This window comes from Pelodiscus sinensis, chromosome 3 (genome assembly GCF_049634645.1).
Source record: "Pelodiscus sinensis isolate JC-2024 chromosome 3, ASM4963464v1, whole genome shotgun sequence".
NCBI classification, from domain to species: domain Eukaryota; kingdom Metazoa; phylum Chordata; order Testudines; family Trionychidae; genus Pelodiscus; species Pelodiscus sinensis.
In genome coordinates this window covers 112,081,689-112,099,868 of record NC_134713.1, presented here as the reverse complement: position 1 = coordinate 112,099,868, position 18,180 = coordinate 112,081,689, and the positions used below count along the sequence as shown (strand labels likewise).

The following is an 18,180-nucleotide window of genomic DNA, read 5'->3' as shown; positions in this document are numbered from 1 at the left end:
GCAGCAGCTTCTGATACATGGTAGGGGGCTCCTTGGGAGTGGGGCTGGAGCGCACTAGCTACCAACCCCACCCCTAGGGACTATAGAATAGTCAAGTAACTGCTAAGAATTCATGAGGTTACTCAACTATTCAGTTACCCAATATCTAACATCCCTACTATACATCCTAAAAAGTTTCTTCTCAAGAAACCTCTCAAGATATTAAAAAAGGCCCAATCAAATAAACAGATCCACGCAGGTGGATCAATAGCCTACAGAATCCCATGGGCTAAAATGGGATTCCATGTTAGAGTAAAGGTCTACACAGATCTCCAAGGAACTGAGCTCAAAACTGGCAACTGAAGATCTAATCCTGCCAAAGCTTATTAACAAGTGTCTTTGCTCAAGCAAGTAGTGCCATTGACTCCAAAGAGAGTAATGCAGGGATCGGCAACCTATGGCTCTTTAGCTGATCAAGCTCAGCCTTCCCTCGCTCCTCCCATAGCAGGGAGCCTGCGCTGGCACTCCAGGTGCCCCCCACCACCACCTCCTGAAAGATTGTCAGATCCAGCTGGAGGAACAGCAGCGCATGAACATGCTTCCTGAAGGCTTTCCCCTGATGTAGTTTGGCTCTTTGGTTTGACCTTAAATTTCAAGTTAAAAGCCAAGTCTGATGTTAGCAGTACACAAACACACACAGTGTACTTGACATACTGGATCCTCTTATCATAGTCTTTTTTTCTTGCTGGAAAGAGTGACTCGCAAGTTCCAAACTGGCCCTCCCAAGGAAAGGAATTATCTATTAAATAATATAGATCTCCAAAAATATGCTGAACCAGAGACCACATTCTTTAGAAGACAGCATGCAGCTTCCTGGTATATTCAGCACCCCCCACTGAATGAAGCTCAAATATGACACATGACATAATACAAGTGCACTTTGCAAATAAGGAGAGAAATGGATGGGTCCAAGAAACCAGTAGGCAAATGCAGAAAGAATCTGAAATGATTTCTCTGAAAGGGTATTTCAGAAGCCAATATAGTATTTTTCTCTTTCAAATAAATAAGATTTACAAGAATTAATGTAGTCTCTCTGCACATCTGTGAATTAGAGAAGTATTCCCCCTCTATTTACACATAGCAGAACTGAGTAAACAGAGAAGTTAATACCAACATTTTCCAAAATATTTGCTGATTTTGGATGCTTCAAACTTTAAGTACACACTCTCAGATACCTGTCAGCCTGATTTTAGAGGTGCTGAGTAACCATACATTCCATTTAAATCGATGAGAGGTCTGAACTTCTAACTTCCATTAAGCTCCAAAAAGATGGGAGCCCTCCCCCCCAAAAAAATCAGTGAACCATTCTGAAAATGTTGGCCTTTGTGATTCCTTCAAAGTTAGTAAAAAATCCACCAAGTCCCATTCTCTATCAGTATTACATCCTCAACTCTGTTCCCTCCTTCTTTCTACGAACTCTGTTGAAGTAGGCTAAAAAGGCCACAGCCATAAAACGCAGATTTTTACTATGAACTCCTTCTCTCCTCTTAAATGTCCTATTACTTCAGTACGAAGCTGGTAATGATTGAGGAAGCGCTAGAGACAGAGAAAGATAAAAGGATTGGAAAACATGCCTTATCAAGAAAGACACAAAACTCAATACAATATATTTCACTCAAAGAGAAGGTCAAGGGCTAATTTCATCCCAGTCTAAGTAGCCACAGGGGAAAAGAAATTTGACAATACAGGGCACCATGATCTAGCAGGTGTTACAAGATCTAATTGGTTAGAAGTTAAAGCTAGACAATTCAGACTTTAAATTTTCAGAGAGAATACATAACCATTGGAGTAGCTTCAGGGGTTGTGGTTGATTTTCCAATCACTGGAAATCTTTAAGTGATGGGTTTCAAAAAGAAGTGCTCTAACTTAAACAAGAATTAATTCAAGGAAGTCCTGTGGCCTGCATTATGCAGGAGGTCAGACCAGATTATCACAATGGTCCCATCTGGCCTTAGAATCTACGTATACTGTAGTTAAAACTGAACTATGAGAAATAAATGTCCAAGGTCAACAACCCTAGTCTAGGATTATGTACTGCAGCTTTTTCCATGTGCATTTCCAACATTTGGCATGTTTTGCATAGGAGTCAGCTATTTCTGAATGGTTGGGATTAAAAATGGTAAACAATTCTATTTTATTTATAGGGTAAATGATTAGTTGGCTAACTTTGTGTATGCTGCATATTGACACTAAAAACAGTCTTCTCACACCAACCATTAAAAAGTAAAATAACACCGATTAATTGCTTCTCCAAAGTTCACAGCTGACAATTAAACAAGTTTATCAAATTTAATCCCCAAAACCAGCTGTGTCTCAGAGGTGATACATGCCATACAAAAAACCTCAAGAGAAAGTAAGTTTGGCACAGCTAATAGAAACTTACTTACCAGCATCTCAAAACAAAAAAGCCCACTTTTCAATTTGTAAATACTGAAAGTTAAAATAAAAAAGCAATACAAAAATTGTGCCTAAAAATTAATAAAAGAAGAATGAAAAATAATTGCTGCTCTTCTGCCCACAACATTAGTTAAATTAGGGACAACATGATCGGTCTTCTGTTTCTGAAGAAGTTTAAATCAGGGAGCTATTTAAAAAAAAAAAACGAGAGCACAACTCTCTACATTTATACAATTAAGTTAATTCTGTACCAGAAAAAAGTAACAATGGCTCTTCATAGCCTTCTTTAAATACAGTGCAGGACCTATTCCACATTGAAATGAACACGATTTGAACTGATTACCCCAATTGCAGAAGTACATATTTGCCAGAAGCAATGCAGTTTTCCCACAAATGACCACATGAAGTGCCCTTTGTGTCCATGGGCACACATATACACACTTAACGCAAGTTAGTCTATACCAAAAATATTAACACTGAGCCCAGTCCATCAACATTCTAAACCTCTGATACATATCAAACCCAATTTTAGGTGTAAGGATAAAAGTTTCAAAAACACCTATTTGATTTGTGATTTAGGCTTCTTATCTAAAGAGTACTGTGACTATAAAATATTATTAATACACTAAATTGGATATGTACAATATACAAATCTGTGACGTATTAAGAATCATATTATCACTATTTTATAGGAACATGGTCTACTACTAACACAAATGAACTTTCTAAGTTGCAGAACTAGTTTATGCAACCCAGCTGTGTCCCAAAAACATTGTTTCCAATACTGTGACATGGCACAATAAGTAGAACACTTGTTTTCTTTAAAGGTACTTTTGAACTTTAAAAAGTTAAAATAAAAAAATACTAATATAGCAAATAAATACTGTTGGAAACTTAGACTGGTTCCAGAAATGCAAAGCTCAATTACTACATTCATTTTCTAATAATATTCAGAAACAGCAAAAACTAATCTCATCATACATTTTAGAAACCATATACACAACTAAAACTCAGACATAACTCCAAATATTGCTAATTCACATGCTACAAAATAACATGGCAGAAGGAAAACAGTATTTTACATAATCTACAAAAAACAGAAAATTATTCAGAAGATACTTTTTTTATATATCAGTTTTTATAAGAGCAATTAGAGATTACAAGTGGCCGATTTATTAGTGGTATTCTTGTTTTATAAAGTGGAACACACACACAAATGCACCACTACAGGGTTTCCTAGTCTCCCGTACCAGACAACATTTCCACAAATGGCATCCGGTTCGTCCGATCAGGAAAGTTGGCAACCATAGCCATTAGAAGAGAATAAATGAATTTATCCTACTGCAATCAAACTCACTTGAAAAGATACCCTCGATATTTGGACATTATCAGGTGTATAAACCCTATTACACTATACACAAAAAACAAGCAATGCTGCCAAGCAAATACACAGAATCATAGTTCCATTGAGCAACTAAGTCTTGTGTTTGATGTTTTTGTAACACAAGTCATTGTATCACATACTAAAGCTATGTTTACACTTAAAATGCTGCAACAGCACTGCTGCAGTGTTCCTTCTGTCTACTGGGAGGTGTCTAAATCAAGGCTTAGGTCACCTTAATTGTGGGTCTTGGGATTTGAAAACCCTTGAGTAACTTAGCTGGTTAACCTAGGTCTCAGGTGTAGACCAGGCCTTAAGACCACAGTCATTTTCCTTCCTGACTGAATGGGAAGTATAGAAAAATACAGGACAGAATGCAAAGTTGAATGACATTCAGATCTCTAGAGATTGGTTCCACGAGGACTTTTTCCAAGGACTCTGAACAGTCACAACTACCACATATGTCAACAGGAGCTGCAGGCACTCAGCAACTCTCAAAAGTAAAGGCCCAAGTTTGTTTGCATGTTTTTTTTTCCCTTTCACAACTGTGAAATTAAAGAGATACGTGGGGCGTTCTTCGGCCCCCAAAGATTTATTTCTTTGTTTTACAATACCGAGTGTGAAGAGAAAGGTGTCCACGCCACTTCTTTGAAAGGTCAATGAAAAATGTGCTTGAATTTAAAAACACTCCCCCAAATATTCCCACCTAAACTATGCCACTACTGGCCACAACAGGAGACCCCAAACAAGACACCGCAATGAAACTGACCAATCTATCCAGACAGGATAAAATGCACACACCCACATCATAAACAGCGAGACACGGTTCAGCTCTTCCAGCTAGTATTAGTCTTCAGGTTAGGCGGCTGTGGTTTATTCGGCGCAGAGAGGGGTGTTTAAACGAGGTGCAGCTGCGGTTAGCACCTCAGGAAGGGGTCCCGTCCGCTCTGTGGGTTACACGGGGCCCGGGCCAGACGCTCGCTGTGGGGCAGCGGGACCCTACCGCCGCCTGCGGGCTCAGGTGACAGGCCGCCAAGAGCGGGCGGAGAAAAAGTTTTCTCTGTTAAAACTTTGCGACGCTGGAAACGCCTCTTCCCGCCTGGCAGGCCCGGGAGCGGGTCCAGGGCCCACGCCAGGCGCGGTCACACGCCCCCCGGGTGGGTGTCTCCTGGAGCGCCCGGCCCTGGCGGTTACACGCCGGGGGGGTTGGGGGGGGGAGGCCACCCCGGGACCTGCCCCCCTCCCCCTGCCCCGAGCCGCCCTCGGGGGGTTGCACCCCCACAGCGCCCTGGGGCCGCCCCCCGCCCCACAGGCGCCAGGGCCGGGCGCAGAGAAGCACCAGCCCCCCCCTCGCCCGTAGGGCCCCTGGGACTCGCCCTCGAGAGGGGGCGCCCCACGCCGCTCGCCCCACCCCCCCGCGGCCCGAAGCGAGCCGGGCCCCTCACCTTGGTGGCCATGGTGCTGCTGGCGCGGGGCTCCCGCCGCGCGTCTCTCCGGCCCGGAGCCGCCGCCGCCGCTGCTGGGCCGCAGCTACTCCCAGTCACAAAGCCACCGCCCCCTCCGGCCGCCGGGCTGCTCGGCACAACCGCGCCGCGCCGGCCGGGCAGGAGCTAATGTAGCACCAGGGCAGCGGCCCGGCCCCTCCCCGCTCGCGGCTCTCCTCTGCCCCCTCGCCTCTTTGTTCGTCCCGCTCTCCGCCCGTCTCGCTTCCCCAAACGCTCCCTGTGCCCCGGCGCACGCTGCTCGGCTGGGCGAGGGCAGAGGATTGGAATCAGAGAGGCGGCACGTGAGGTGCAAAGCCGGAGTTACTGCGGATTGACACCGATTTAATGGCAGAATTTGATCCTGACTATTTAGATTTGCCCCAACTCTCCTCACTCATTTGCCGTAAGCCTCAGTATTTTCTTTGGGTGCTTTGCATCTTAGGCAGTTTGTACAATCGCCCTAGTCACTTAAAATTTTCGGTTTTTAAGGGGGGGGAGTGTTAACATAATTTTTGCTTCAGCCCTTAATGTACTGCAGGGACTATTGGTAGATTCATTTGACACAGCTGACATATTTACCCTCCTACAAAAAGAGACCACCAATGCAAAAGTGAATGCATTTTTAAGCAACTCTTCCCATTGCCAAATATTTCCCAATGCAAATATTTTACTCTCAGATGAGGTGTTTTTTGTTTGTTTTTGCTTTTTCTATGAAAGTAGGTATCCTCCATTCAGTCTTGGAACAGTAATTTCAGAAACCTGGACCTCTAGGAAATGAATCTACTATCACATCAAGTTTCCTCTTGACTTCAGTCTTTTGATGTGTAATTTGTTTGTAAGCTGTGTGTCAGCTGGGCCTCAGCAAGCTGATAGTATTACAGTTACACATAAAAGACCAATCAGGCTTATTGTACTAGACACTATATATTATTATTTATTTATACTTCATGCCATCAGGTACATCTACATAGCCCACAGCAGCGAGCCCCCCAATCCCAGTTCACAGACTTAGGGTTCCACTGCTGATGTAAGCATATTAAAAGTAGCTGTATATATGTTGGAGTGGCAGCTCCGGCTCTGAAGCCCAAAGAGGAGGCTTCAGAGCCCAAACCAAAATGTCTATATGGCTCTTTTAGACATGGTAGCATATGCCCAAGTCTGTTGACCCCCGCTTGGGAGACTCACTGCTACAGCCTGTGTAGAAATACTCCAGGTATCTCAGTTACAGACTAGGACCCCATTGTGCTAGATGCTATACAAATAAAGAACCAAAAAGATAGGCTGTAAGCTCTTTGGGGCAGAGACTAAGGCCTGGTCTACGTGCTTAGGTGTGAAAAATTCACACCCCTGAGGGACATAGTTAATTTGACCTGGTACCTATAGGTCAATGGAAGACTTCTGTCAACCTAGCTACCATCTCTAAGAGGAACTGATGCAGTGCTGTGATGGAAAATCCCCATCGCTGTAGCAAGTGTCTATCCCACAATACTACAGTGGTGTACCTTCAGCTGTGCCACTGTAATACTTTTAGGCTGTGTCTAGACTGCATCCCTTTTCCGTAAAAGGAATGCAAATTAGACATATCACAATTGCAAATGAAGCGGGGATTTAAATCCCTCCTGCTTCATTAGCGTAAAAATAGCTGCCGCTTTTTTCCGGCTCGGAGCTTTGCCGGAAAAAAGCACCAGTCTGGATGCAGATCTTTCAGAAAATAAAGCCTTTTCCAAAAGATCCCTTATCCCTCATTTTAAGAGGGATCTTTCGGAAAAGGCTTTATTTTCTGAAAGATCCGCGTCTAGACTGGTGCTTTATTTCGGCAAAGCTCCGAGCTGGAAAAAAGCGGCAGCCATTTTTATGCTAATGAAGCGGGGGGGATTTAAATCCCCACTTCATTTGCAATTGCGATATGTCTAATTTGCATCCCTTTTACGGAAAAGGGATGCAGTCTAGACACAGCCTTAGTGTAGACATACAAGACAAGAGACCAAAGACAGGGCCTTCCCAAGGGGGGTGCAGGGCCTGATGTTATCCCCCCTCCACCAAGTGCTCTAGTCATAAGATGTGAAGCCTAGGGCAACCTCCCATCACAGACCCTGCCCCCTTTCTATCCGTTCCCTAAGCCCTGTCCCTTCTCCACCTCCTTTCCCCCTTATTTTCTCCTCCGAGCAATGTGGCCTGGGGAGCTTGGTGCGGCAGTAGTAGGGGTTGCCCCACCACCACCACCACCACATGGGTGGTGGGAGCTAGAATGTCCCAGTAGCTTGCTCTGCCCTGCCATGCCACCCTCCCAGCCTGCTGTGTCCCACTTCTCCGCAGCAGCAGGAAGCAGAGTGCAGCGGGCCAGGAGGGTGGCATAGCAGGGTGGAGCAGGTTGTAGGGGTACTCTGGCTCCTGCTGCTGTGTGGTGAGTGCAGGCAAGCCCTGCTGTCACCCCATGCCAAGCCCCTGTATATCCCAGGTCTTTCCCATCTATAGGATGGTTGGAGCGGCCACTGCAGGGCCCCCAAAAGCCTGGAACCCAGGTGGCCACCCCAATTCGTCCTATGAATGGCACAGCTCTGCAGACAGAAGCAGGAGGACAAGAAAACAGAGACAATACTAGTCAACATGACAGCTTATTGTCTCACTCTACAGGGTTACAGTAAAAGACAGTTCTTTTTCCAGTCAATGTATAGGCTAGGGAAAAGCTGCAATAGGGTGAAACAAATTGAGGGGGACAGAATATAATGGCTTTAATACAAACATATTTTGCATAGATTATCTATATGCCTAGTTTGCATAGATAGCTATTTGAGGGTGTATTTTGTTTGGGGTTTGACCAGTAGCAACATCTCAGCTTCAATCCAGTTTTTTAAAAAGTAGTGTAAATGTACAAATAGTCAATGAGTCAAGCATTATTAGTCCTAAAAATCATGTATAATACTGTGAAGCTACAAAACACCTTACATGCATATTTCTGTATCTGAAGTGCTTACAAGCTTCTTTTGCTATGGGTAACTTTTTCCACTAAGCCAGGCAATTTTAACAAAACAGAAAAACAGCATGCCCACAAGTCTTTTAACTTGGAAATGAAGTTGCAACTTTCCCCGCCTTTTATGTAGATAAAGTGAAATATATGGGGTTTTTTCTAGGTATCATATTGAACAGCAGCAATAAAGAACACATGTGGCTGCTGCAGAGCAGAGAAGCAGCTGTTTTACAACAAAAAATGCTGTGGTTGGTGCTACAGTAATAAGAACTGATTAATCTGAAAAATATTTAAACTCCATTTTGATTCTGTTTTTAAATTACTTTGACAAACCAGACAGATGTGCTAAGATGTGTGTATGTTCTAATTGTTTCATTCTAGAACAGTTCTTCAGAATGAACCTCTCATACATAGGAGGAACCTTTCCTCCTAACACTTCAGTGTTTCTCCACTTTGTTCTAAACATCTTGCTCTCTACCCCGATAGCTACTGAAACAACATTTATCTATTATCTTAGATACAAAACAAAGTAATAATTTGCCAGACCTCTTTACACATCTAAAATCTCATCTTTGACTCTAGACAATGTTCCTCCACAAGCTGATCTTAACAAGGAGGTTTATTAGACATGTGTACAGGCAATCAGGTTTTCCTTTGGGGTTTGCCCTCCCTCTCACAGGGGGAAGGAATATTTTGGGAAATTGGTGTCAATTGAGTCTTCCCATGATTATTTGCAGCCTAATAGCCATGTAGACAGAAATGTTTATATGAGGAACTTCCTGGTAGCTGCTCATGTCTACATTCTTATAGGATTTTTTTTATGTGCAGGGGAAATCACAATTCTCTGCCTATCTGAAACCTTCATTATAAGCTAACACAAAAGTCTTAGCACAAACCAACTGCCAATAGGAGACACCTAAAGTGATTTCTAAAACCTTTTGTATTGGTAAATTTTTTGCTGCCTAGCAAGAGTGCTGAGGACTCTCATCCTGATCATAAAAGATTTAACCATGTTCTTAGCTTTAAACGCTTCAGAGGGGTAGCCGAGTAAGTCTGTAACAGGAAAAACTTAACAAACAACAAATAGTCTAATAGCACCTTAAAGACTAACAAAACATGTAGATGGTATCATGAGCTTTCGTGGACATATGAGTAATCCCACTGATTTTAATGAGACTATTCATGTGCCTAAATATTTTGCTGGATAAAGGGAAAAGTACTCAGCACTTTCCTGAATCATGCTCATGTTTTCTATTTGATACATATGGCTTTATCTACTCAAAACCTGATTTGTATTTCTAAAGCCCCATGCCTCAAACTGAGGTATCAATGTGCATTTTAGAAATGAAAAGTCTCCTCTTCTGCATAAAAGCTATTAAGATAGAATTTATGTTGGGTTTTGTTATTGCCCCTCGATAGGGTTGCCAGATGGTTTCAACAAAAATACTAGACACACTTGACATTATAGCACAATCTACATTACATCCTATTTAGAAAATACCACATATTTATATCAGAGGGGTAGCCGTGTTAGTCTGAATCTGCAAAAGCGACGAGGAGTCCTGTGGCACCTTATAGACTAACTGAAGTGTAGGAGCATAAGCTTTCGTGGGCAAAGACCCACTTCATCTGACATGCATCTGACGAAGTGGGTCTTTGCCCACGAAAGCTTATGCTCCTACACTTCAGTTAGTCTATAAGGTGCCACAGGACTCCTCGTCGCTTTTGCAGATATTTATATTTTCTCAGTTTGTTTTCCGAACAGAAAGCTCAAATACCGGACTATCCAGTTCAAAACTAGGCACCTGGTAAATATGCACTTTTCATAGTAAATATGCACTCTTGTGGTTGAGTTTATTGAACTAAATTTTCCAGGGAAATAAGTGATCATTTCAGTAGAATCTAGTGAAGAAATGGACAATTTCACTAGAGAGGGCTTACTTAGTTAAATGAAGACCTCGTTGTCAAACATACTGTTCAAAATACTTAAATTTGATATGAGTTGTGGCCTCCCATTATGGTGGGAAAGGGGGCCAAGCACATTCCCCAAATCTTTCTAATTCTTGCTCAGATGCTGATCACAGTTGCAGCACCTGGCATACTGCTGAACACAAAGGCTACAGAGGGTTCATGCTACCATGGCTTCTAGCTTCTCTGAATTTGGTAGAGGACAGTAAATGTAGGACCAAGTCTTTACCCACTGTTGTGAACAGCAGATCTGGTCAGCTTCAGAAAGGAATAAATACATCCATGGTGGGCAATCTATGGCCCATTGGAGTTCTATGTATGGCCCACAAGAATTTTTGTTTACCATTACACATGCATTGGATTGCCAGACTCCACTTATGTTTGTCGGAATACTTTTTTTCCCTACATTAAGGTGGCATACACGTAAAGCAAGAGCATGTGAAGTCAGATGCATGATGATTGCACACAACATTGACTGTGAGAGTCATGTGCTTTCTCTGCATCTAATCAAAGTAATGCTATGGTTCAATTAACACACCCCACAAATTCTAGGCACTCAAACACATTTCGTAAAATTACCCTATTCTGGAAGACTGTCTTGGTTATGACAACCTTGCCCATTGAGATGAAGAAGAGCTGTTCATGTGGCCATTAGCCTAGGTTGCTCATTGCTGGAATACTTAGTACATTTTCCTAAGGGCTTTTCCTCAACATCTCCCTCTATTGACAAAGCCACTGCTGCCAACAAAGGGAAGTACCTTAACACTACAATCTGAGCTAAAGGGCAGCAAAGGAAGCTGAAGAATTCACCACAGCCATTGAAATATTCTGTACTGTGTTCTAGAACTAAACTTGTTACATTAGATGAAGTAACTGGAAATATTCCAGTATACAACTTTGCAAATGGAAGCATCTGTCAAATGAAAGTATGATCTAATTCCTGACAGTAGATACAGTAACAATTTTGTTAATGCTTTATTTTCCAATATGTTTTGAAAATTACCACACTAAAGTAAAAAAATTAAAAGGTTACATGTGCCAACACCTTTGCCATATGCCTATATGTCTTGTGCCACTGTATAATATTTGGGAGTTCCGTATCACAAAATTGTACGTCAAAGTTGACAGAAGATCCACCAGCAAAATCTTTACCTGTTCTTCTGCATGTTATGGGATAAGAAGGCTAATAGCCAGAAACAATTGTTAAATACTTCAAGCATCTCTCTATCTGTCTTTTAATCCCATCACTTATTTGCTTTCTAACAGTAGAATATTATTCTTCCTTTAATGTAAAAAAAAACCCCAAATAAACAAACAAAAAGCCCTCAACTTTCTAAAGGTTTCTAGTGGTTGAAAGCTGTTCATTCATGATTTAATCTTTGACTCAGTAATAGTAGTTCATAGATTTTTTTTTTCTTTCAGGATTCACATGCACATTGTTGCATTTAACATTGACCTCAAAGACTCCGAAATCATGGCAAACTTCCTCTCAGCTGACTAAATGTGCCTTTGGTTGAGCTTGTTAACCACTATTCCAATTGCCAGGGTGTGATGCAAGCTGCTCTTTTCCCACATCTTCTGCCCTCAGAGTATTCAGAAGGTTGTTGTTGTCAAGCTCTCACTGCTGAGGAACCTAAACTGTGAGCTGCATCCACCAATGCATCAGCCCCTGACTCCTCTAGTTTCTAATAGCTGATCTAGATAAAACTTTTCCCTTATAATTCTGTCATCAACATAGCTGCATTTATGCCTGGGGCTAAACTGCCAAAAATATGGTGCTCAGTCCACAAAATTTGTCACAGCCCTAAACAACATAGCTGGTTCAATCTAATTTTTAACTGTAGATGAGATTTTAGTTGAAGATCAAAGATTAGACCCCATTTTCTCCTCTTTCAAAAGTTTAATAGAAGAGGAGCATTTAGACTCTTTCAGTAAACTAACAGACAAATGCCACTCAGCTAATGTGACTTTTTGGGCTCCGCTCACCTTGAAATTCAATAGGGTCGGAATGCCCAACTCCATTAGGTTCCTTTGAAAACAGTGAGAGCCTTATGGACCACTATTGGAGCAACCTTGCTACTTCACTCAGTCCTGTGAAAAATTCAGATTCTGAGTGTCATGGTCAGGTTAATCTAATCCCCAATGTAGACATGACTAGGCTGACCCAAGAATTATTCCATCAACCTAACTACCATTTTGCAGAGCAGTGGATGACTTATATTGACAGAAAAAACCCTTCTGTCAATGTAGACTGCATTTCCACTATGGCACTACAGCCACATAGGTGCAGGACCAAAGACAGGCTATTGTAATGTGTAGACAATCTCAGTGTCTGTTGTTGAAATGGAACAGTTACTTTACTGGGATGACAACCAAAGGACTGATATGCGCTCTAGCTTGCTGTGTTTCCATAACCAAGAAGTTCATTAATATGCTGGCAGCATGCTTTAATGCAGAATTACCAAGTGATAAAACCAGGTCTTAGTAAAACCTTTTCTTTGTTAATATTGTTATACATGACTGTTTCCTTCAGAAACTATCTGTGGCGAAATGGCCAAAAAGACAGATCTTGGCAGAAATTTCCTGAGTTAAACATCTTGTCTTTATTGATTTGCTCAGAAGGAAAAAAATTACATCCTCAAAATGATCCCCAAACAAGTGTAATTATATTTCATGGCTTCCATTAAGTGCATGCTGGTCATCTTCTTGCAGGGCAGAAAGTGTCCATCAAGAAGGAACAAATTCTGAAACCTGAGTTTGACGTGTATATATATATATATATATATATATTTTTTTTTTCTTCTGATGGACCCACATTAGCTGTTGCATGCATGGTATTTCTTCCAGTCCAAGCTAACCCCAGCCTACAAAAGAGTATTTTTACTGAAACATTTTAGTAACCAATGACAACATATACAATAATAGCAAATATTCTTAATAGGGTACTGCAATTAAACGTCCTGGCATTCTAGTAAAGAGACATTACTGTATGGCTAGAGAAAGGGACAGGGGAAAAGGCGTTTTAAGCTGGGTACCTTGCATTGTTTCCAATCCATTATCTGATCTAAGGCAGGGGTGAAAGTAACTTAAATTTCTTTTAGGTACTGTCCTATCGCAATCTGCCTTGCATTAAGGTATTTAGTTCTGTGTCATGATATTTCTATCCGTGGGGTGGTGATAATAATCTCTGTCTCTGAACACTGACATGGTATTTACTATATATAAAATGTGGGTTTTTTTGGTTGAAGCCACAGTGTAAGAGCAAATGAATAGTATAACAAAATATGATGGGAAATTTCAAAAGAGACTAAGGGAATACAGTGCCCAAGTACCTTTGAAATCCCAGCCAGTGTTGTTAGTGAGACCATATATAGTCCACACAGATGTTTGATCTATCACTAAATCAAAATGAATCCTTAGAGAGCCAAGTATCCTACATCTTCCTATGTTTGAGCATAAAGGTATAAAAGATAAGCTGACATTTCTTCTGTCCTAAGCACCAACACAGCTTTATTAGTTCTTTATGGACATCCTCCAATATAATTGGAGTGAAAGCATCCTCCAGTATATATTGGAAATATGGCTCTCTAGCTACAAAAAATAAAGAGAAAAATGCTTTAGGTGAAGCCAAGAGAACAAGATAGGCTGAATATTTTACAGCCATGTTTTTAAGAAGGTGTAGCATCTTCTCTTCAGGTGATTAAATAGATATCAGAGCTTGGAATTTATTCTGAGGAACTTAAAACTGGTTCTTTAAATTAACGGAAACTTCCTTTTTAAGCCCACAGTGCAAGCGTGTCCAAACTTATTAAAGCTAAGGGGGCATTACACATGAGGCACTGTCATGTGCTCTGTTTGTGGTTTACCACAGAAGGCGTATTTTTAAATACTAAGTTTTTTATTTGAAGAAATAAGACAGAACACATCTGTTCTTGACATAAAAAAATAGTTACCAAAGAAATAAAACCAAAATGCAAAACACTTTCGTACAGTGAGATAAAATATAGATCTAATTGATGAGAGGAGTATAGTTAAGAACATGAAGTGGCCAACTGAACCACCAATAGCATACTAGCCTTTCTGAATCCCAGCTATCTGTTTTTCATCATACTCCCTTCCAGCTCCAGAAACAATTACATGCAGGGCGTGGGCGTCTGGTAGCCAACTGCCAGGCATGGCCATGTCAACACTCCAGCCCCAGAATGCCTCCTGTAGGCGTTCTAGGGGCGGAGTGCTGCTGACCCCAGCACCCACCTTCCCAATGCTCTGGGGGCTGGGCTGGCTCAGGCTGTGAAGCCTTCTCCCTCCCCAGTGCTCCGGGGAGGCTGGGACGTGTGTCCCCTCCCATATCTTCCCCTCTCTGTGGTGGGGTGCATGTATGCTCGGCACACTGCCTGTCCTCCTCCCCTCCGTATGGTGGGGGCAGGGCCTCAACAGAGGGGGTAGGGCTGTAGGTGGGGTTGGGGGCCTGCCTCCCCCAGTCCCCGCTGCTCCAACTGCCCATGATGCAGGAGTCCTATTATAGAGAGCTGCCACTAGCAGCAGCACAGAAGTAAGGATGATGTGGTATGGTATTGTGACTCTTCTGCTCTGCTGCCTGCTGAACTGGGCCCTCACTCAGCAGCTGCCACTCATTGGCTGCCCAGCTCTGAAGGCAGCACAGAAGGATGCCATTGCATGGTATTACCACCCCCTACTTGTGTGCTGCTTGCACAGCTAATAGCAGTTGTTGTCTGGCCGCTCAGCTCTGAAGATAGCACAGAAGTAAGGGAGGCAAAACCACGAACTCCCCCCCCCTCCCGCCCAAAAAAATTGTGATGCCTCTTCAATTCCCTTTTGGGTAAGGACTGCCAATTTGAGAAATGCTGGTCTCTCCTGTGAAAACTGTAGTATGAGGTAAAAATCACACAAAAGACCAGATTTCATGAGGGAAGATCAGATGTCATGGTCTGTAATGTGTTTTTCATGGCTGTAAATTAGGTAGGGCTTACATATAATATACCCCAGTTTTGATTATTCAGAACATCACAATAATTTGGCTTTAATAAAGTGAAAGTATAAATCTGAGGGGAACATTATTGAAGTACTTTTATTCTCAGTTTATTTTCAAATCTAGCATACTCAGTAGATAATATATTTGTCAAATAACAAATAGAACATAACATTTTGCAGTGTTATCTCCCTATAGCAATAAGTGAAAACAGAATGCCAAATAATTATAAACTTTTTATCAGGATATACATATTTTAGAGGGCCACTGTCATGCATAATGTCACCATCATTATAAAAGGAAACTACTTAACATTACCTTTCCATCTTTCTTCAGGGAGCTGAGTTTTGAGGCCCAAATAACTGGATAGTGAAATCTGAACCCTTTAGTTAATTCTGATCTCCACTCTGCTTGTAGAAACAGGTTTTAGAAAATCATTTGAAGAAAATGTTTAGAAAATCTTTGAAGAATGTTTCAATCTACTGACAATAAATGCTGATAAATTATCTGATATTTAAAAATGAGTTTTTGTAAGAAAACTTCTGTGCTTCTAGAATTGTAGTGTTTTTATGCACAATTTTCTGAGTTTTTAAAAATACTCTCCCTCTTTAACTGATTCTTAACTGACATTTGCTATTTGTGAAAATTCTATATTTCAGTTTTCATAAATTGCAGAGATAAAGAAGCAATTTTAAAGAAATCATAAAAGAGATAAATACATCAAGAATAGTGAAGGGACCTTAATATTTAGAATATACAAACATGGAAAGCTTCAATGACTGCTTAACATGAGAACAACTTTTGTCAAGAAACAAGCAGAGCACACCAGTTTCAGGCAACAGGGAAATAGGCTAAAGCACACTGAGGAAGAAAAAAAAAACTTTAGTACAGGGGTGGGGAACATTTTTTTGGTCAGGAACTGCTGACCCACATAAAAATCAATCAGGGCCACACACGTGAGAAGCAGCAAAAACAAAACAAAAAACACAAGCCAAAAAAAACCCCAAAACAAACAAACTAAAACAAACAAACAAACAAAAAACCAACCCCCCCCCATCCTTAATGACATGGCCCCCAACTGAGGAGGAGAAAAACACTCCACACATTCCTCTTGTACACCAGAGCGTAGGGGAACCTCAGCCTAGTAGATTTTGTGTGATCCAGCCCTATGATGGGGCAGCAAGGGGGCTGGAGCGCCAGCATGGGCTCCCCAATGCTAGGGGGTCCTGACCCTTGGGGGGCCAGATCCAGGCAAGCCGGGGGCCAATCTAGACCCCCAGAGCCTGAGGTTCCCCACCCCTGCTGTAATACAACACCAGTTTCACTTTGGGCTGTATTAAGTAAAGCACTGGCACTCCCATTAACACTTCCTTTCATATTTTACACAAAGCGGGAAGGTTTATGTGGATTGGGAGAAAGCCACTGTTGTGCCAATATGAAATAAAAGGTAAAAGAGGTGAAGCAGTTAATTATAGACTAAGTATCTTTAGTGCCAGGAAACTGTTTGGAACCTTTCATAGCTACTTGAGGGGAGGAAGTGAGATAATTGTTAACATGGTTTTGCAGACTTGGCCTGAACAAAGAACTTGTATCCATTCTAGGAACATAGGCTATGTTTAAAAACATGTTAGCTAGGAGATAGCCTAACGTTGCCCACAATGTTTTGAACATATTAACATATTTTCATTGGTGTTTAAAAATGTGTTAGTGAAAACATATTGGCCAACATGTTAACTATGAGCTGTTTTCTAATCTAAATAGGGCCAAAATGGAGAGAGTTCTTTGAAATAGAAAATAAAAATATTGATAAGGGAACAAAGTGAATGTCATTTAATTGGTTTACTATGAGGTATTTGATGTCAATAAAATAACTCCCCATGACTTCAATGGGCTTTAAAGATCAAGCCTTATGGGAAGTCACAGGGAGGGACTTACTATAGGGCTGCGGTTCCCAACCACTGGTCTGCAGACTGGCAGCGGGCCACGAACCCCTGCTTGACAGGCTATGGCACATTGCCCGGCCACGCCCCCAGCTTTTGATTAACCCTGCCCTCTGGGATTCCCTATAAGGGAATTCCCTTCCACCCACTTCACCGTGCAGCAGCAGGGTGAGTGGGTCGGTGGGCAGGGCTGGAGCTGGAGCCAGGGCCATGGTGAGGCTGACCCTACTGGGGCAGCCTCACTATGGCCCCAGTTCCAGCTCTGACAGCTGCTACACGGCCCACCTGGCGGGGCCGTGTGGAGAATGGCTGCAGTGTGGAAGGGGGTGAGGCCTTGGCCAAGTGGTGAGCCATCGGGGCCTGTCTCAGCAGCCTGGGGCAGGGCCTGTGCCAAAGCCATGTGGTGAGCTGCCTAGGCCTGTTCTGGCAGCCGGAGGCAGGACCTGCACTGTGGCTGCGTGCATTGTGGGTGGCCGGGTCCTGCTCCAGCGGAGGGCTGGGGCCTGCTGCAGCCATGTGGTGGGTGGGTGGAGTTTTCCTGGGAGAGGGGTAGGGACCTGGGGCCTGCCACTTGACGGGGAGGCTGGGACGGCCATGGCTGCGTGGTGGGGGAGGCCTGGGCCTGCTGAAGGTTGGGGGTGGGGAGGGAGCTGGGACCTGCTGTGGGGAGGAGGGGGACAGAACTTGCCATATGGCGGGGGGGGGGGTCTGCTCTGTCTGGTGGGCAGCTGCTCTGGCAACCAGGGCTGAATAAAATAATATGCGGGGCTGCAGAAGTCAAGGTTGGAGTATATGAGGGGGCAGGAGTATATATTTTGGCAAACAGGAAATGTGTTATTTGCATATTTGTGATTTGCATAATGAATATGTAAATATACAAATGTCGCTAGTCTGCTACAAGTTTGCAAATGGATTTGCTGGACCCTGGTATATAAAAGGTTGGGAACCACTGCTATAGGGCATTGGGACTAAGATGTACACTGCTTGTCTATATTTATGCGGAGATAGATGCT

At 42.6% G+C, this 18,180-nt stretch overlaps 1 protein-coding gene across 3 annotated transcripts in view; it reads right to left on the bottom strand.

Annotated features, from left to right (window-relative positions):
• Window positions 1–5,446, bottom strand: part of SNX9 (sorting nexin 9) — a 115,170-nt gene extending 109,724 nt beyond the window's left edge. The window contains exon 1 of one of the 3 annotated variants that reach the window (XM_075924522.1): window positions 5,263–5,446. In XM_075924522.1, the coding sequence (XP_075780637.1) occupies window positions 5,263–5,274 (12 nt within the window). In that variant the 5' untranslated portion in view covers window positions 5,275–5,446. Of the gene's footprint in view, window positions 1–4,618; window positions 4,643–5,262 lie in introns of those variants that run through there. The other 2 variants (XM_075924521.1, XM_006114991.4) reach the window with 2 other exon arrangements.
• Window positions 5,447–18,180: the final 12,734 nt, after the last annotated feature.